Consider the following 20159-nt stretch of genomic DNA (forward strand, 5'->3'; position numbering starts at 1 on the left):
CACACAGCCGGAGGGACTCCTCATGCCCTGCCTAAGCCTGCATCTTATCTCCTCTGCTCGCTTGTCATTCTGCTGTCATTCTCCACGTCCTGAGGACATCACTGGCTCTTCCCTCTCCATTTCCCTCTTCAGCCAAACACGAAGTGTGTCATTTTTATTTATTTATTTATTTATTTATTTATTTGTCATAGAGAAAGAAGCGAGAGCAAGCACAGGCAGAGGCAGAGGGAGAAGCAGGCTCCCTGCCAAGCAAGGAGCCCGATGTGGGACTCGATCCCAGGACGCTGGGATCATGACCTGAGCCGAAGGCAGCCGCTTAACCAACTGAGCCACCCAGGCGTCCCCGAAGTGTGTCATTTTGACTGGCTTCTGGCCCTGAGGCTTTCCGCCGTCTGGCCTTGTGCCCTCTCTGCCCACCTCACGCTACTTTCTCTCTCTCTCTCTTGCCAGCCCATCCTCGGGGAGTCCGTCTACATGCTGTCTTAGCAGCAAGCCTCTGCCATGCCATTCCAAGGCCCAATTTCCCCTGACTCCCAGGATGCTCCTTCATCGGGCCAGCCTTCCATTCTCAGCCCGTTTCCTCTTCCCTGGGTGACCCTCCCACGCCCCTCCTCGAGGTCGTTTGTTTCCACCTTTCGCCTGTGGCAACACTCCTCATGCTTTATAGTGATTACTTCACTGTTTTTCTTCTTGAGAGTTTTTCTTCCTGAGAGCAGGGGTCCTGACAATGTTTTCTATGACGGTGCTTGATTGTAGTAGGCATTTGATAAGTCTCTGGGTGAGTGGCTGGTTGATTTGTTGCTTACTGTGTCTCACCTGCTGTGTGGTGAGGAGGAAGGGGCGACGGTTGGAAAGTTCTCTTGGTGTCCTTGGCTTCCTGCTCCGTACACCTCTCCACTACTTCCGTGGTACTTTCCCAGGACCATCTTGGGTACCTACCTGCCTCAAGCTACTCACAGGCCCTTCTTCAGGGCTGAGAAGCTGGTAACAGGGGCAAAGAGACCCCCCCCTCCCGTGCCCCACCAAGATGCTGCATGGGAGCTGGAGTTGGATGGACATTGGTAAATTGTCCCTTGACTCTATATACCCCTCCATATGCTCAGCCCTTGGTTTATTTTCCTGGGATGAGGACAGAGCAAGGACCCGGGTGGGTGAGATTAAACACAGGGTCTCAGCCAGGAAAATGGAAGGTGTTTTATTCATGCCTGATTTACGATTCTTACTCCCTTTACTAATTCTGTGCTGCTGTAGGGCTGGAGAAATCTCGGGAAGCCTGGGGTGCGGTGGGGGTGATGTTGCTATCCCAGGAGGAGGAGGCAGTTGAGGGGCTGGGGTCAGCTTCAGGCATTCATTAGGAGCGGGGTCACCAGTCTGACAAGCACTAAGGCCACACTTAGAGGGCTCTGTAGCCCCTCCTCCTCCTCTTTAGCCTCCAGACCTCATCTCCTTCCCCAAACCAGAACTCTCTACCCCACCCCCAACAGATGATGGGACCCGTAACTCATTTTTTGGTCTATCTCTTCATCCAACCATGCATTTATTAAACAAATATTTGTCAAGCATATACCATGTGCCAGGCCCTGTAGGAGATTCTGGGGATCTAGTGGAGAGTACAACAGATAAATTCCCCAGTTTTTATTCAGTGGACAATATCTATTGCACACCTGCTCTGTATTTGGCCCTGTGCTGGGCAGGTGAGCATACAACAGAGGGGAAGACCCAGTCCCTCCCTGCCTCCCTCCCTCTCTCATTTGTTCATTCCTTCATTCGCGCACAGAAGTCTGTTTGTGTCAACCTGGTTGCCGAGCCTGCTGTACTTCGCAGATACTTTCCCCTCTGGCAGAACCTGATGCAAGTTTCAGGCCTCAGTGTTTAAGGAGCCCTGAGCGGACTCTGCCACACCCTGTGTTTGCAAAGTGCCTCGCTATTAACAAGTCCTGCCTGATGCCTGGCCTGTGTTCTCAAAGCTTTGGCTCCTGCAGACAGGCAGGCAGACGGACTGACGGGCAGCTGAGCCCCCTCTTCTGCCTGCCCTCTCCGATCTGCTTCTCCTCTGGGACTCACTGGCACCGCAGATGGCACTTTTCGGCTCCCCATTACCTTCTCTGCAGAATGACCTCTTTAGTGCACCCTTCCCACTGGTCCAGTCCCCTCCAGAAAGAAGGGACCTAGCCTGGCCATCTAGCACCAGTCCCTCTCCACACTCCTGTGCCTCTCAGTCGTCTCTCATCCCAGCTCTACCAGCTGTCCTGGGCAAGAGGAGGTGTGTGTGGGTAACCTCTGGGTTACCCATTAACTCAGCCATGACCTAAAGGGCCGATGGCAGCAAGTACACTCGAGTCTCTTTCCTGCCCATGGGCTCGGGCTGCTGCTCCATGTCCACCTGCAGCTCCAAGATGGTCTCATCGCCCACGGTAATCACAAGGATGCAAGCAATCATGCAGAAGGAGATGGTGCGAGAGTTCCTGGCCGAGTTCATGAGCACGTATGTCATGATGGTGAGTGGGTAGGTGGCATGGGGTGGGTGGGTTCTGAGGGAGGGAAAGGAACCTCAGGACCTCAGGAGGGTGGGGCTCGGTGAAAGCAATCCATGACCCCCTCCCCACCACTGACCCCTGGGTCACATTATCCCTTCTCCAGCCTTGGAGCTGGGCTCCTCAAGGAGAAGCATGAGAAAGTAAAGAGAGAGCTCTCTTTTCCTGGCCATCTTTTTGGGAAAGAAAGAGATCATAGTATGTGGGGAAAGAACAAAACCATGGGCTGGGGTGCAGGTGTCAGGGGGCATGGTTGGAACTGGAGAGAAGGGAAACTAAGAGTACAGAGATTAGAGAGAAGTGTCATTGAGCACCACGCTTTGAGAATCCTGAGAGCCATGAAGAGGTGCGGAAGGTTTTCAAGCTGGGGAGTGATGTGTTCACATTTGGATTTTAGAAGGTGTCTGGGATGCAGTGTGAGCCTTAGCAGAGCTGGCAGAACTGATGGGAGGAAAAGCAGTTAGGAGGCTGTTGACCTAGGATAGAGAGAGGGTGATGACTGGTCCAGGGATGGAGGAGAAAGCACACAGTTGAGGGAGCTGTGGAGGAACCAAGACTTTGCAAGCAGCAGATGAGGGTAAGTGCTGAGGAGGCCACTCTGGAGCCCAGGGCCCACTTCAGGGTGAGAAGCAAGGTCAGTTTGGGTGTGCTCAGGTGAGGTGCCAGGTGTCTGGGAGCTTGGATATAGAGGTCTGGGAGCTCAAGAGAGGGACCTGGACTGCAAGTAAGGCGTTAGAGCTCATCAGAATATGGATGGTGGTTATAAAAGTGTCCGGTGAGAGTTCACAGAAAGAGAAAAATAAGTTGAGGACAGAACCCTAAAGAGGAGTGGCCAGAAAAGTGGGAGGAGAAGGGGGTGCTGCTATAGAAAGGAGGGTCCACAGGGAGGGCGTGGTCAGCAGTGGGGGGCTGCAGACAGGCCAGAGAAAGTGGCTGCTGGCCAGGGACTATAGGGATTAGCAACATGGAGGTCACCGGGGACCTCCACAAGGGCTCTTTTACTGGCTGATGGGGCAGAAACCAGACTGCAGGTGGGATGTGAGGTTTCTTAGAAACCACCCCCCCTCCACCTACAGCAGTCTGCCTCTGCCCTGAAGCTGTAGCCATCCCTGTCTGAATCTCATGGAGGCCCCAAGTCCATGAAAAGAAGGGGCAGCTCTGGGAAGGAAAGCCAACATGGAAGTGGGGGTGAGAGAGTACGAGAGCGCCTGAGTGCATGTGGTTATGTGTGTGCACAGGAGGAAGTATTACCGGTAGTATGTGTGTGAGTGTGCATCGAGCCACAGTGTAGGAGACACTGGACCTAAGAATCCTGATTCTGCCACTGAGTCACCAGCTGGACCTGAGCTGGTCTCTCCGCGGCTGAGTCTGTCTTCTCGTTTTTTATTTTTTATTTTGTAAAGATCTTATGTATTTCTCTGTTTATTTGAGAGAGAGAGAGCGCATGAGCAGGGTGCAGGGGCAGAGGGGGAGGGAGAGAGAATCTCTCAAGCAGACTCCACCCCTGAGCTGGAGCCTGATGCGGGGCTTGACACCATGACCCTGAGATCATGATCTGAGCTGAAAGCAAGAGTCAGATGCTCAACTGTCTAAGCCATCCAGGCGCCCCTGTCCTGTCAGTTATTAAGCATGTTGTTGAATGGGACCTTCATGGGCTGTGGAGCTGTTTGAGTCCTGCTGTCTTCTCAATGTGTGATCTTTTGCAAGCGTCTTGACTCTTTAGAACTTCAGCTTCCTCGTCAGTAAACGTGACACTAACATCAAGCTGGCAGACACCCAGTACACATGCAGGACATATGTGCTGGTCTCTGTCGTGACACGTGCTCTCAACTGCCCTCCCCTCCCTGCCTCCTGTGCTTTTCCCTTTCCCCATTACTTGCCTTCCTGTTTTGACTCCTGAGCAGTGAGGACAGTAACTGGATGGTGTCCAGCCTTAATCCAGGGCAAAGTCATTCATTTATGACAAGACATTCCAGCCTCGTGAGGGCTGTTAAACCTTGGAACCATGGAGGTGAGAGGGCACCTCCTCAGAGAGCTCTTACGGGAAGCCGGCACCACTTACATGCACTGATGCCTTCCCATGTCCCTGTTTCTCTTCCCTTTTTTGAGATTATTATTGAGCTGTATGCCAGGCGCGATGATGCCCAGCCCCTTACATATAGTATCTTCTCAAATCCGCACAGCAAAGCGTTGTGCTCTTCCTACGAGGGAGGTTCTATTATTATCCCCATTTCACAGGTGGGGAAACTGAGACTCCGTGAGACTAAGTTACTTGTCCAACGTCACATTTTAAGTTAAGATCAAATCCAGTCCAACCTAATATCACAGCCTTGACCCTTAGTTTCTATACTCTCTATCCCTTAGCTTAACTGTGGCAGGATTTACAACACTCTGGCTTGTTTATTCTCCCCCAGCGGAGGTAAGGCCCTTACTTTCAGGCTTTTGGTAGTCTCTGGGCCTCAATTTCCCCATCTGTAGAACAGGAGCAGAAACATTTGCCAGGCAGATCTGCTGTGAGGATGGAAGGGAAATAACACTTACAAAAGAACTCTGAGGTTTAAGCTCATATAGGACATTGTGTTGTTGTTTGCAGTTGTTGGGCCTGTGCCGAGAAGTGGGGGCTTTTTTGGTTATAGGAAGCTCAATGAGTCATCAGGGCAAAGGTTTCTCCAGAAAAACTGGTGTGACCTTGGGCCGCATTTACTGCAGCCAGGATGAGGGAAGTGGACTGTTCTTCCGGAGCCTCCCAGAGTGCTGTGCTCAGGACCGGCCTTGTGGCGATGGGGACTGGAATGGGCTGGGCCACATCCACCCACCATGGAGAGGAGGAGCTGGGCCATTAGGGCCCTGGAAAAGCAGTTGTCGACAGGAACCAGAGAGGGAGGAGTTGCCAATGTACACGCCATGGGGACCAGACAGTGAAGTCAGAGTGGTGGGGACTGTGGCAAGCGGCGGAGTGCCGGCCTGCGCAAAGGCGTCTCTGCCACTAGCCCAGCAGACTGTCGCCACACAGGGCAGGATGCAGGCCAGCGTTGCCTGGGCTTCTGATTTTTCAAGAGAGCCTGAAACTCTCTCTTTGGTGGTCAAAACCAAGGTACCCAAACAAAACCTTTGTTCTGGATAGACTGGCCCATGGGCTGCCAGTTGGCAACCTTGACACAGGAGATCATGTGGGGTTTAGTGACTCATTCATTATTTTTAGCAAATGGTTTTGCCCTCCTGCTTGGAAATGTGGACCCTCGGTCTTCAGACCCTCCATGTGTGCTCCAGCCTCCGCACCTCCTGTCAGCCCATCCTGGCCTCACACCCTACGCCCTGCCCCATCTGTTCCTGTCCTCTCCTGCCTCATCCTCCCCTTGGCCTAAGTTTTCCTGCGTCTGGGCTCCCCTGCACCTGTTCTAGAGCCCTTGGGGGACCTACGTGGCCCTGCTCAACTCTCTGTCCCCTACCCTATGCAGGCAATTCCACTTATTCTCAGGTTTTCCCAGAGCTGCTCTGTACTCTGCCCCCCTGCCCTTTTTAAATCAGCAAATGGCTGGATTGCTAGCTTGACAGAGAAGACCATCAGGCAGGCTTCCTGCGTCTGGCTCCTCACCCACCTGTCCCTGCAGCACCAGGCTCCACTTACCTGCACATCCACATATCCCCTCCTTGGCGAGGGCGGGGGTCCTCCTTCATGGAGGACCCCCCACTCCGGTACGAGTCCCAGCCTCCAGTCCACTCAGGTACTTTGTTCCATCCTGAGGCAGAGCCTCTCCGTCTCCCAGCCTTGCCACACTGAAGTCTCTCTACTTAAACCGGCACAACACCAAACATTCCTCCCTTCCCCTGTGAGCCCCTTCAGTGACCACACTCTCCCTCCCTCCCTCCTCAGGCAGGTTCTCAAAGAGATGACTGCACTGGTACCCTTCAGCTCTTCTTCACCACCTACTTACCTCTCAATTTCTGGGACCCGGTTTCTGTTCCCATGGCCTGATGATGCCGTGCTGAGCACATTACGAAGGACTGCCGGATTGTCACATCCAGAGGGATGCTTTTCAGGCCTTCATGCACTTGACCTGGAGGCTGCATGTGGCCTTGGGGACCACACCCTCCTGGGAAGCTCTGCTGCTCTCTCGTGTCCAGGGCACGTTCTCCCTTTGTTCCTCTTCCATTTCAACACCTGCTCCATCTGGGGTTTCTGACGCCAACCTACATGGGGCAGCCCACAGTCAACCATCCTCTTACCTTCAGCCTCCCTGAAGGCTCAGCTAGAGCTCCCATGTCCACAATTCTCTAGGCTTTCTTTTTCGAAATGTAATTAAATTCGAATTGTAATTAAAATTTTTCTAGTCCCCACATTAAAGAGGTAAAAAGCAACAGGTGAAATTAATTCAAAAAATTATTGCATTTAATCCATATAGCCAAAATATTATTACCAGTTCAACATGTAATCAATATAAAATTATTAATAAGATATTCTACATTCTCTTTCTCCTACTAAGTCTTTGAAATCTGGCATGTACTTTATTTACACTTAGCGTGGGTCTCAATTTGGACTGGCCACATTTCAAGTACTTACAAGCTGCGTGTAGCTAGTGGCCATCATATTGGAGGATGAATCTAGACTTCCATTTCCAGCAGCCTTGATATCTATAGGTTCCTCAGAGACAGCGTATCGAAAGCACAGGGAATTTTCAAAGGAGGTGCTTTCCAGGTGTGGCTTTAGAATGACGAGTTTTCAGAATCTGGCATCTGGAACTCCAGACAGAGGGAACAGCACATGCAAAACCACAGAATCATTCAAAAACAAGGCACGCAGGGAGCAGTGTGGTTGTTTGGTGTGAGGCTGTTTGGCGCAGCCGACTGCCTAGATTCGAATCCTGGTTCACCCCATGCGGGTTGTGTGCTTTGGACAAGCCGCTCAACTTCTCTAGGACTTGGTTAACAATCTGTCAAATGGGGAGAAGAAGAGCACGTAACACACAAGCTGGTGTGGTGTGAGGGTTAAAGGAGGTGATAGATACAACTTGCTTACAAGTGCCTCACACACAGTAAGTGATCAATAAGTGGTGATTATGGTTTAGTAGTAATACTGCTGCTGAACATAGAGAACACTGGAGCAGATCGGAAACTGAGAGGCAGAAGGGATAAAATTATACAGGGTCTTAAATGGTGCCCTACTGAGTTTGGACTTTATCCTAGAAATGGAGGGGAGCCAGTAAATGTTTGAACAAGGGCAGACACGATCAAATTTTTCTGCTAGAAATGTCACTCTGGCTGCAAGGAGGAGGCTGGGTGAGATCTGGATAGAATGAAGGCAGAGCTGACTGGTGTGGGGGATGAGGGGGAGGAAGCTCTCACCTGTGACTTCTAAGTTTCTGGCTTGGCTGACTGGGATAGGATGAGGATCACATTTTCTGGGAGATGGTGAGCTTTCAACATAGAACCTTTGAAAAACCCGTAGATGCCTTTGACAAACCCAGGTTCCCAGCAGGTACTTGAAGATAGGGATTTAGCTCCTAGGTGGAGGTTTTGGGCATTTTAGTGCATCAGGCATATCTGAAGCCATAGACGTGGTAAGAAGGCCCAGGAAGAGTGACGGGAGAGAGACATGAAAGGGGTCAAGGATGGAGCTCTGGAGTCATCCATATTCGTGAGGCAGATGAAGGAAGAAGAATGTGGGAAGGAACTGCAGAGAGGGAGGCTGCCGAGGTAAGAGAAAACCGGAGGAGACAGAGATGTCATGGAGGCTAAGGGGACTTTCCAGAAGCCCAGAGTGGTTAAGAAGGTCAAAGTTAGCAAAATCAAGTAAGACAATGTCTGAAGAGATCATGAGGAAATCAGGAGACTGGAGTCCTTGGGGAGACTTTTGGTGTCTGTGACATGTGGAAGCCGGAGCCAGATTGAAGAGGGAGAGCTTTAAGGAAGGGATCAAGGAGCCAGCCAGTGTGTCTTTCCTAGACCCTGGATCACACAGGGAGGGGGTGTCCAGGGGTCCATGGCAGGAAGGAAGAGACCCGAGCCTCTGGGAGCTGTCAGGGGGAGGGTGGAAGATACAGGAAAGAGGGAAGTGACTGGAGAGGGATAGAGAAGCTGGGCACAGGACCAGAGCTAAAGGGGAAGGCAGATATAGATTCCAGTAGGAGCTGCAGGAGGTTAAGTGAGGGCCTAGCTTCAGGCCTCTAATCTCCCTGTGAAGGGGATCAGTGGGGTTTATTTTCTGAGGCGATATAACAGTTAACGATGGGCAAGGGCAAGAAGTTCAGAAATGACACCCAAGGGCATTGGAAATGTTGCTGAAGGCAAAGGAGGCCCCTGGCTCCCGGGGCCACTATGTGTGTAGGGGCTGGGGTTCTGGCAGAGTCCAGGCCAGAAGTTTGAAGATCCCTTGAAGAAACTTCCTGCAGGTTAGGTTGAAGTATAAGATACTCTGAGGGGTTCTATCCACACCGGCCATGCCCTCCTTGAAGCCCTACCCCTACCGTGAACATCAGGTGGGCTTGGGGTCTAGGGGCCTGGATGTGTCCTTAAGAGCCCCTCACATTGCCACTTTTCCTCCCAGCTCCTTGTACAGCCCCACTCAGCTCTCGCTGGTCGCATCGTCAAGGAAAGTCAGGGAGGAAAATTTCTGGAGGAAGAGGGCATGACAGTGGGTCTCCAGCAGCAACACATGGTGGCCTGGGGCATAGGGTTGAGGAACCCAGTCTGAGCCCGAGTCCTCCTGTGAGGTTGGGGCTTCTGTGCAGGTGATCCCCTCAGAGGCCCTCCCTTGCAGGTGTTTGGCCTTGGCTCCGTGGCCCATATGGTTCTAGGAGGTAAATTTGGGAGCTTCCTCGGTGTCAACTTGGGTTTTGGCTTCGGAGTCACCATGGGAGTGCACATGGCAGGGAACATCTCTGGTGAGTGATGCCGGGGCCCCATCTCATCAGCAAGGCCAGGTGTCCTCTGCAGGCTCTTCCTGCCTACCTCCAGGCAGCCCCTTCTCTTAAGTCCACCCAAACCCAATACTCACTGGCCTGGGGGGAGGGAGAACACCCTGAACCCCTTTCTTCTGACCCTCTCTGCCCAGAATCTAGAATCTTCATAAGCATCCCCAGGCCCCACATTTTTACTAGCTGGGTCAACTTAGGCAAGTTCTTTAACTTCTGTCTCTTACTTTCCTTAATGGTGAAATGGGGATGGTAGTCCTTGCCTCGTGGGGTCTTTGTGAGGATTAAATGAATCCACTCCATAAATACTAGCTGTTATTATTATTATTAGGCTAAGCAGGGAGCCTGATGCAGGGCTTAATCCCAGGACCCCAGGATCATGACCTGAGCAAAAGCAGACGCTTCACCGACTGAGCCACCCAGGCGCCCTGCTCTCATATTGTGCGTTATTTTTGTTTGTCTCTGTTCTCACACCTCTGACACTTCTGCCCCTCCCTGCAGGGGCCCACATGAATGCAGCCTTGACCTTCACCAACTGTGCACTAGGCCGCATGTCATGGAAGAAGTTTCCTGTGTACATCCTGGGTCAGTTTCTGGGTTCCTTCCTGGCTGCTGCCACCATCTACTGCCTCTTCTACAGTGAGTGTCCTGCCCTGGGTTGTCCATCTCTGGCCTCAGCCTCGTCCTCTGAAACATGGGCAGATCCAACCCCAGTGTCCTCTTCTGTGAAAACATCTGGGAGAGAAAGCCTTGGAGGAGCTCCCCAGCCCTGGATCCTACAGCCTTAATCCTGGGACTCCAGTGGGGTTTAGCTGGTGGCAGGTTGACACTCAGTCTGTGTCTCCACAGCAGCCATTATCGAATTTTCGGGCGGACGTCTGACAGTGACTGGCCCCAAAGCCACCGCTAGCATTTTTGCCACCTACCTTCCTGACCACTCAACGCTGTGGAGGGGCTTCCTGGATGAGGTCAGTGGCCCCGCATGGATTCCCCTCCTCCAGCCACCCCCCCCCCCCCCCCCCCCCCACCTAGCAGGCAGCCCTCACAGGAGAAAGGACAAGAACTCTGGTTGCGCTCTCTGCTTGTGGGTTGGGGCTGGGGGCACTGCTGAAGCTCTGTGGTTTGGCTAAGGGCCCGGGGGGGCTCCCACGGTGTCTGCTCCCCAGGTGCTGGTGACAGGGTTGCTCCAGCTATGTCTCTTCGCCATCACGGACAAGGAGAACAACCCAGCGCTGCAAGGGACGCAGGCCCTGGTGATCGGCATCCTCGTTGTTGTCATTGGCATATCCCTGGGCATGAATACAGGATATGCCATGAACCCATCCCGGGACCTGCCCCCCCGCTTCTTCACTTACATTGCTGGCTGGGGTATACAGGTCTTCAGGTACTGCCCTGCCCAGTCCACTCCTGCACGGTTTCTTGGGGGCACCCTGCATGCCGGGGGGTGGGGGTGATGTGAGGAGCAGCTCGGGAGAGTCCTGCCGAGCTCCCAGGTGGCCTGGGGAGACAGGTGTGGGACCCCATTTCCCCCAGATGAGCACCAATGCAGATCCTGCTCTTAGACTGAATGTCAGTCCTGCCCCAGGACAGGCTCAGGGGCAACTCTAAGGCTAGAACGGGGGTCACTCCTCGACTCTCAGGCCCTACTCTCTGTCTCAGCCTGAGTGGACATGGGCACTATGCTGGGGATCAGTGCCTTCAGCAGGCCTCTGCCTCTTGCCTGCAGGGCCCAGGACTGGTGGTGGGTGCCGGTGGTGGCACCGTTCCTAGGTGCCTACTTAGGTGGCATCATCTACTTGGTCTTCATTGGCTCCACCATCACACGGAGGCCCCACATATTGGAGGACTCCATGATGTCTGAAGACCGCAGAATACCTGTGTTGCCCAAGACCATGCCAAACCCAGCCACGACCTCTCCCCTCACCCCTGTCTCTGTGTCTCCCACAGTCCGAACTGTTGCCCCCTTAAGTGACCCCATCCTCCTGGAGCAATTCTAAGAAAGATTATTTGTGACCCTATCCCCCCACTCCAATAAAGAAAGCCTTGTCCAACACAGCGGCACCCCCACTTCCTGGGTACCTCCTGTGGTTGGGCTTCCCTACTGGATTCTTCCAGGAACTCCAGGGTTATGCAGTAGCCCCAGGCTGGAGCACAGAGCTGAGAGGTCTCTAACTCCTTCCAGCTTTGGGAACTGGGGTGGAATGGGGGAAGACCTGACCTATGGCCTCAGTAGGAACAGGAGATTAAAGGATGCCAGACACAGAATGGTGGACTTCGAGGCATAGGGTAGGGGAGGGATGGTTTTGGGGAGAGGACAACAGCTAGCTGGAGGTAAGCTCTGGGGATACTTTGAGCTTCCCTGGGATAGGACTCTAGTCTCCCTCAGTTCTGGCTAGTCCTAGACCAGACAAAGCGAGGCCCAAGCATGTAGATCAGAGTTTCTCAACCCTTTTTTTTTTTTCATTATTGCTCCCCTCAGAAGCCTTTTAGACATTTTCTTTCTTAATCACATGGCATTTTAATACCACAGATATACTATATGTGTTTAAGTATTGTATATATACATATATGTACTTTATACAAAAGAGAGTAAGATTTTTCCATCTTTCTCTTCTAAGAATCAGTGTTCTTACCTTTGGAGGAAAAACCACCGCCCACCTTGAAAAGGTCTAATGTAGACTGAAAGTAGGTGAAGGGTTTGTTTCTTCTTTTTGCTACCAGTGCCAGAGCTCTCGCACACTAAGTCTTTCCGGAGTCAGAAGGAAGATGCAGAGAAGGAAGTTCTTCCAAAAGATGCAGGACAGGAAATGGCTTCATGGGGTTCAGGGGACAGGCACAGAGGCTTGGGGGGGAGGTGGCAGCCAGCATCCCCACCCACTCTGGGATCAAACAGGAATTACCCTGCTTTCTGGGACTCAGAAAGCATCACCCATGGTTCCTGTCATTGTCCATTTAGCCTTTCAAGAATTCCTAAGAACCTCCTGTGTGCAGGCCCTGCCTGGGCACTGGAGATGCTGAAGTGGATGAGGCTGAGCCTCTGCCTTCGAGGATCACAGTCTGATGAGGATGGGTAATCATGAGGAAGGAGCTAAGTGGCAGAGAGGGGGCTGTGGGGCTCAGAGGGGGCTCACCATCCAGCTGTGGGGTGGGGGCAAGGGATGGCTTCCCAGAGGAGGAGGCAGAGCCAAGTGGAGGGCAAGTGTTGTCCTTTCTGGGGTTCGTTGCTGCACTTTGCAGTTTGAGGAGAGGGAGGCGAGGAGGCTGGGCTTTCTTCGGGAGTTGGGGACATGGTGAGATGAGATTTAGCAAGCCCGCCTGAGCTGCAGTGTGCAAGCTGCTGGGAAAGGGGAGACTGGAGCTTGCGAGGGAGTGCGGTGAGAGGCAATAATCCAGGAGGAGCAGCAGATGGGAGAAAGGGGATTCACCAGATACGGAGGAGGTAAAGCCCACAGGACTTGGGCTCAGATTGGGAGGAGTGGGCAAGGATGCGGTGGGGATCAGGCTGACTTCAGTTTTTGGCTTGGGCCTGGGGCACTGGAGATGTGCCACCTGAGTGTTCATGGGAGACAAACTGATTTGGAGAGGAAGATAAGTTACATCGTGGGCATGTTGAGTTTGAGTTGCCTGTGGGACTTGGGGGTAAGAGGTATGTATCTTGAGCAAGTTATTCCACCTCTCTGGGCTTCTGTTTTCTCATTTGTAAAAGGGATCGCGTATTACCTACCATTTGTGAATGGTATATGTGACTATTCAATGAAATAAAATGTGTACTATGCTGAGAACAGTGCTTGGCTCAGAATAAGTGCACAATAAACAATTATGCCTTTTATGTGGTCTGGAGATCAGAAGAGAGTTGAAGATGGCGATTGAGGAAGTCATGGTTGTGTGGATACCACGGGGGCCATGGGAGAGTGAAAGAAGGGTCAGTGAACCGTCCTGGGAGCATGGCTGGGAGGTGGCTGGGAGGTGTGGAGTGCGCACCTGACTGAGGAGCGCGCAAGGTGGGTGATCACTGGGCCCTGCAATCAAAGACAAATGTCCATCAGGAGGGGAGCAGATACTTACCTTGCCTAGTCACAGACAGCAGGACATGATATATCAGTGAAAACTGAGGCACGACAGCTTCCTGTAACAACACGGACAAAGTGTGGAAGGCATAAACAGCAATGCAGTAGACTACATACAGAATGACACCAAGGGATATCATTGAAATACAAGCCAAAAGCAATATATTCTTTGGGCATACATGTGCGATAAAACTACTTTATTTTTTAAGATTTTATTTTTGCGAGGGAGAGCAAGCACAAGATAGGGGAGGGGCAGAGGGAGAAGCAGGTTCCCTGATGAGCAGGGAGCCTGACATAGGGCTCAATCCCAGGACCCTGGGGTCATGACTTGAGCCAAAGGCAGATGCTTAACCAACTAGGCCATCCAGGCTTCTCCAGATAAAACTACTTTAAAAAAAAAAAAAAAAAAAGAAGGGATAGGGGTGCCTGGCTGGCTCAGTCTGTGGAGGTATGACTCTTGGTCTTGGAGTTGTGAGTTTGAGCCCCTCATTGGGTTAAATAAAATCTTTAAAAATAAAAACAAAACAAAATCTTAAAAAAAAAAAGGGGGGGGATGGTTTGTCCAGGGAGACAGAAATGGGAGATGAGATGGGGAAGAGCTTTGGGTAGTATAAACTATTACTTTTCTAGTTCTGGAGTTGGAGGTCAATTTATAGGTTTGTAAATGATTGTGCTTTGTAACATATAACTGATATATATATATCCTATGTTTTAAAAGATGAAGAAATAACCACAGCATGAGAACAGGCTATTGGAAGTGATAGGTGTGGAAGGTGCTGATGACAAGGGGTCCAGCGATGAAGGGGAGAGGCTTGAGTATGTCTGACATCTCAAAGTGAGAGGAGCTGAGCCAGCGAATCAGGCCTGGGAGTGACCAGGGAGGAGTCCACAGCTGTAAGTCCCAGCCAGATGCCTCCCTCTCTCTGCCTCAGTGGCCTGGTGAACATGAGAAGGGTGGCCTTTCCAGAGCAGAGTGACCCTAAGGCCTAAGTCACAGGTGGGAGGTGTATGTGGGTCCGAGGGCTCTGGCTCCTCCTCTTCTATCCCCCTTGCTGACCACTTCAGCCTTCTGCCACCCTCATGTCCCAGGGAGGTGGCCTTGGAGGTAGGACAGTCAGTGGGTCCGTCCAGAACCTGCCTGCTGGCTACCGCTCTGCACAGACATGCACTAGGCCCATTATCCAAAGTACCCTGCAGATTTGGATCCTGATGGTCAGGCTCTGATGAACCCTGACCGTGGTCACAGAGTGTTTCTGTGCACAGATCCCTTTCATTCTCTTGGCAGAAGTTGGTTGAAATTCTATAACATGCCAGACACCATTTTGGTGCAGAGGATTTAGGCACAAAAAAAGAAACTAAATTTCTTGTTCTCATAGAACCAACATTCTGTGCAAGACACACGGTGTGTTAGTGATACATATTAAGGAGGAAAAGTAGCAAAGAGGGACAGGAAGCATGTGGGGCTGTAAAGCCCAAAGACCTCACGGAGAGGGTGAGTCTGCATAAAGACCTGAAAGGGGGGAGGGAGTGAGCCATGTGGACACCTGGAAAGGGAGCAAGCCAGGCTGAGGGAACAGCCACTGAAAGGCCCTCAGGTGGGAGTGTGGAGGACCACTGCCGGAATGGGGAAAGGGAAGAGTGGAAGAAGATAAGGTCAGACAAGCAGGTTAAGGTGAACCGAGGCCAGGCCCAGGGGAGAGGTAAGGCCAAGGCCTGGCGCAGAGGTAAGGGAAGTCTCTGGAATAGAGAGGCAGATAGGCAGGCAGACAGGTAGGCAGAGGTGGGGTGAGATGGGGTGGGTCTCACCATCCCTGTGGATCCCTGGCTCTTAGCTCTGCTGTCTGACTGACACACACACACACACACACACACACACACACACACACACACACACTCTCTCTCTCTCTCTTTTGTAACCATGCCCTGGCTTGGATCCAGGAGATGCAGCTGTTTAGCTCTGAGAGCCAGGTTGGGATATGAGTCATGAAGGTCCTGTCTCTGTGCTCATTCTCCTAGGTGCTGGCCCAACACAGGCTGGCTGTGTGACCTGGACAGAATCCCTCTCCTCTCTGGGACTCAGTTTCCCTCTCTGTGCATTGAGGCTTGGATTTATTGGGGTCTGGGGGGAGCCCCACAGCTCTGACTTCTTCCAGTACTTTGCAGTCATGTCATGACCTCGCTTCCCTTTCCCCCACCCCAACTGAGGCTGTGGTTGAACGGGGGACAGCGTAGGGCAAGAGCAACTCCCAGCCCCAGACCAGGCTCCTCCAGGACTTTGCAGATGAAGGTTTGATCCTCAGCCTGGTGGTCCTGGCTTTGGGAGGGACCCTGACTCCCTACCCTCCCACTCCCACTCAGGCCTTCCAAAGGACAGGAACTCACAGACGGCATTCCGTTCTGGCTAGTGTGTCTGTCTCCCTCAGATGGGGTCCTGCAGCCCAGAAAGAGATGGGAGCAGCCATATTGGGCAGGTTGGGGTGCTGATGCCCCCAGTGGGGGGAGGCTGTGGCCCTTGAGAGCTGTGCAGCCTGACCATGGCTAGGCACTACCTCTTTGCTGACCCTGAAGTGGGAAAGAGGAATAACCCAGCTCCCCTGGGTGCCACAGGGCCTATACTGTGGCCCCTGAGAGCACAAAGAGGGCAGCCAGGCTGGATGCGAATGCTGGCTCTACCGCTCACTAGCTGGATGACTTTAGGTAAGACAGGGTAATAACAGCTCCCACCTCACAAGGCTGCTGGGATGAGAAAACGAATCCTGCCTGGCATGTGGGCAGTGTTCACTGTTACCACTCCACACCCTCCTGGTCCTCACATTGTCATGCCCATCTTACATCCAAGGAAGCTGAGGTCTGGGGAGATTGACTTGGTAAGGCATAGACAATAGGGATCCAGTGCTTACCAATATGGGCTTGGCTAGTTTTTTTTGTTTGGTCTCTAAATTGTGAAATATATCCTATAAACATGCATATATAACATACAGGTACAGTTAAAATAATGAAAAAACTCAAAACACAAAGACCCCTAATGAACAAATAACCCCAGTCAAGTGCCCTCCGCTGAGCTTTGGCAGCTCATTGAACCTCTCTGGGCCTCACTTTCCTCATCTGTAAAATGGGGATAATGAAGCTCAGAGGAGTGAGGTTTCAGATTTGCCACTGTCATTTTGCTGTGATGAAGCAGGGTGAGGAAGAATGTGCCAGAACTCATGGTCTCCCCTTGTGTCTGTGCTCAGGAGTCAAGGGGTGGGTGGTTGCTGGAGGGAGTGTGAAGGGGCTTTTGGAGGGGATGCTCAGGCTCTGGGCCCAGTGGGGGATCTTGATGAGGGCAGCTGGAGCTTCACAGGCTGGGTCAGGGGCAGAGAGAGAAGGCACACAGCTCAGAGCCAGGTATACCCTGGCACACAGATGAGGTCATAAATCTAGGACTGATACTTTGAGCCCTCCAGGGACCCAGTGAAACCCCCATTGGTTGATAAGGAGGATTCCTCAGACGGGGCTCACAAATGGCCCTTGGCACAGTTCAGCCAGGGCTAGCAAGAATGTGTTCCTGTCCTCCCTACTGTCCCAGAACTCCCACCTCTATTCTGGCCTCTGGCCCCAGGTCAGGAACATTAGGAGGAAGTTGAATTCCTCAGGGAGACCCAGTGCTGGGGTAGGGGAGAGTGGAAGGTAGTGGATATACTAGGAGACAGTTTGGAGGTTGGAAATGCTGAACTAGAGGTGCTTGTGGGGCATCCAGGGAGAGGCACAGGCTGGGCTAGAGATAGATAGAGCCTTTAAGCCCAAAGTGGCAGGTAAAGGCTTGCAGGTGGATGAGGTGGCCCAGGGAGAGATGAGGAGTTCTGGGGAGTGCCCATGTTTAAGAGATGACTAAAGGGGAGGAGGCAGCCAGGACCCCTGATCACTCCTGGCCCCAGGAACCCAAATACTCTGGTGCCTTAACTGACTTGTACCACGGGGCCAGTCCCTTCTCTCCAATGAAGGTTCCAATGATCAGGGCAAGCAAGAGAAGCCCCAACTCTCCTAGGCAACCAGGAGGAAAACTCCAGAGACCTCCACCACACAGGACTTCCCTTTAGCACGGAGTCCTCCAACTTCAACCCCCAGCTCTGGTTCCAGAATTGTCAGACTCCTGCCCTGTTCCTCAGCTCCCTGGCCTCTAAATGATGGAGCAACCAGGGCCTGGTCCTTGGACCTCTTCTCTTTCACCCCCCTTCCCAGTGTGACTTTACCAGGCTGTAAATACTACTATATGCCAACAGCTCCCCAAATTAGATCTCCTGTCCAATCCTGTCTCCAGACTTAAGACTCCCATGTACAACCACCCACTGGACAGATTTTCATCCCTCAAGACTGTTCCTCCCACACTCTTTCCTATCTCAGTAAATGGCAAATTCAATCTTCCCGCTGCTCAGGCCAAAATCTTTGAAGTTGTGCCCGACTCCATTCTCTCTCACACCCCACCCACATCCCAGCTGTTAGCAAACCCTATAGGTGTTACCTGCAAAATTATCTAGAAGCCAACCCCTTCTCATCACCCAATCACCAGCAGCCAGGTTTGAGCCACTGTCACGTCTCTTGGATTACAGAAGTGGTCTTCTGATAATCTTCCAGCCTTTTTGTTCTGAGTCACCCCTATAGTCTCAAGACATCAGCTGGAGTATTCCTTTCAAAAAATAAGCCAAATCATAACCTTCACTCCTCCGCCCTAAGCCTTCCAATGGCTTCCAGGCACCTGCTTCTCTCTCCTATTCATTCCCATATAGCTGGATGGCTTTGCTGTTCCTTCAAGGTACATAGCATGTTTCCATGATGGAGCTTTGCAATGGCTGTTTCTTCTGCCTGGGATTGTTCTTCCTTCAGACATCTGCGTGACTTGTTTTTCCCCGTGTTTACATGGTTTATGTCAACAAACAGAAAACTGTATTAAAAAAAATAGGGAGGTGATAATAATGGATGATAATGATACTGGTTATAAACTCTACTAAAAAGTTTTAAGGGGCACCTGGATGGCTCAGTGGGTTAAAGCCTTTGCCTTCAGCTCAGGTCATGAGCCCAGGGTCCTGGGATCAAGCTCTCTGCTCAGCAGGGAGCCTGCTTCCTCCTCTCTCTCTGCCTGCCTCTTTGCCTACTTGTGATCTCTGTCTGTCAAAAAAATAAATAAAATCTAAAAAAAAAAAAAAAAGTTTTAAGTAAGGTTTTTTGAGGGCAAGAGGAAGCACTTACCCCGCCCCTCCCCAGGCTTCTGGTTTGGGGATACATACTGCCCCCTCGTGGCCATTCTAGGAAAAGTACCATCTTTCAGGTGGTTGCCAGCATTCTCTACGTTAGGACATTGTGTAAACTTCCATCCCACCTGTCCTGATCTGCCAGACATTGCAGTATCAGCAACTCCAAGGTAAACTGTGTGAGCTGTCCTGTGTATGTAGTGGGGGACACAGGTTTTGGAGTCTGGCCTTACAGGAATTTCAGATTCCCAATTATTCATCGGCTGATCTTGGGCAAGTGACCTAACTTCAAACTTTAGTTTCCCCATTGGTAAAAAGGAGATAGTAATATATAGTTCAGGGGCACCTGGGTTATGCCATTGGTTGAGAATCTTTTGGTTTCCGCTTAGGTCATGATCTCAGGGTCGTGGGATTGAGCTGTGTTGAGCTCAGTGCGGAGTCTGCTTGAGATTCTCTCTCCCCACCACTTGCATGCATGTTTTCTCTCTAAAATAAACAAATGGCTCTCCAAATATATATATATGGATGCCTGGCTCAGCTGCTTAAGCATCTGCCTTTGGCTCAGGTCATGATCCCAAGGTCCTGGGATTGAGTCCTGCACTGGGCTCCTTGCTCGGTGAGGAGCCTGCTTCTCCTTCTGCCTGCCAATCCTCCTGCTTGTGCTCTGACAAATAAAATCTTTTAAAAAATTAAAAAAAATATATATATATACTTTAAGGATCTTTGAGGAATAGATGATCACAGTGCTCGGTGCATATTAAGTGCTCAAAAGCTATTACCCACTATCAGAAGAGATTCTTGGGCAATTTTGGGTGCTGAGTACTTTGGACTATCTCACCCTTACATCAAGCCTGGGGTAACTGAAAGGGCCAGCTCTTGCCAGAGCAGCTTCACAACTGCTCTGTTCCTTCCCCCTAAGCAAGCTATCTTCTGAGACGGTCCTGGGATGGACTGGAGGCTTGACTGTGCTGAGATGACACATGACACTGGGAGACTCTCCCAGCCTCTCAGATCCTCCCATTGCCCTTCCAGTGGTTTGGAACAACACACAGGCAGGAACTATTACTGACGTGACAGATGGGGAAACCAATGCCCAGACACTGGAAGCAAACTGCCCAGGGTTCTCAGAGTGAGATGAGGCAGCCAATCAGGCATCCTAGCAATTTGGCTGGCTTATATTCAGCCAGGTCTCCCAGAAGGGTATGCCTAAGAAGAGTACCCACATAAAGCCTGAGGCTGAGGGTAGCCTGGGCCACTGGGAAGGACTCCCAAGGGAATTGTTTGGGGAACACAGTTTCCCTTTCCTTGAGGACTCAGACACTTCCTGACCTAGAGGCAGTTCTAGGCTGTGAGACCTGAGGCCTGGGTTCCAGTCTTGGCCTGGTTCACAGAGGGACACCATGGAGCCTTGTCCCTTCT

At 51.7% G+C, this 20159-nt stretch overlaps 1 protein-coding gene and 1 long non-coding RNA gene across 8 annotated transcripts in view; one reads left to right on the forward strand and one right to left on the reverse strand.

Annotated features, from left to right (window-relative positions):
- The window catches only part of AQP7 (aquaporin 7), a 43584-nt gene extending 30322 nt beyond the window's left edge, over window positions 1-13262 (forward strand). For 4 of the 7 annotated variants that reach the window (XM_032307045.1, XM_032307043.1, XM_032307046.1 and 1 more), the window contains 6 exons: window positions 2390-2498; window positions 9292-9415; window positions 9947-10084; window positions 10295-10413; window positions 10612-10829; window positions 11172-13262. In XM_032307045.1, the coding sequence (XP_032162936.1) occupies window positions 2390-2498; window positions 9292-9415; window positions 9947-10084; window positions 10295-10413; window positions 10612-10829; window positions 11172-11442 (979 nt within the window). In that variant the 3' untranslated portion in view covers window positions 11443-13262. Of the gene's footprint in view, window positions 1-2339; window positions 2499-9291; window positions 9416-9946; window positions 10085-10294; window positions 10414-10611; window positions 10830-11171 lie in introns of those variants that run through there. The other 3 variants (XM_032307041.1, XM_032307042.1, XM_032307047.1) reach the window with 3 other exon arrangements.
- On the reverse strand, window positions 638-9297 carry LOC116570262. The gene is made up of 3 exons (XR_004277352.1): window positions 7096-9297; window positions 6470-6725; window positions 638-819 (listed from the first exon to the last, which is right to left on the reverse strand). It is a non-coding gene; the product is annotated as an uncharacterized LOC116570262 (long non-coding RNA).
- Window positions 13263-20159: the final 6897 nt, after the last annotated feature.

This window comes from Mustela erminea, chromosome 12, assembly GCF_009829155.1.
Source record: "Mustela erminea isolate mMusErm1 chromosome 12, mMusErm1.Pri, whole genome shotgun sequence".
Lineage (NCBI taxonomy): Eukaryota > Metazoa > Chordata > Mammalia > Carnivora > Mustelidae > Mustela > Mustela erminea.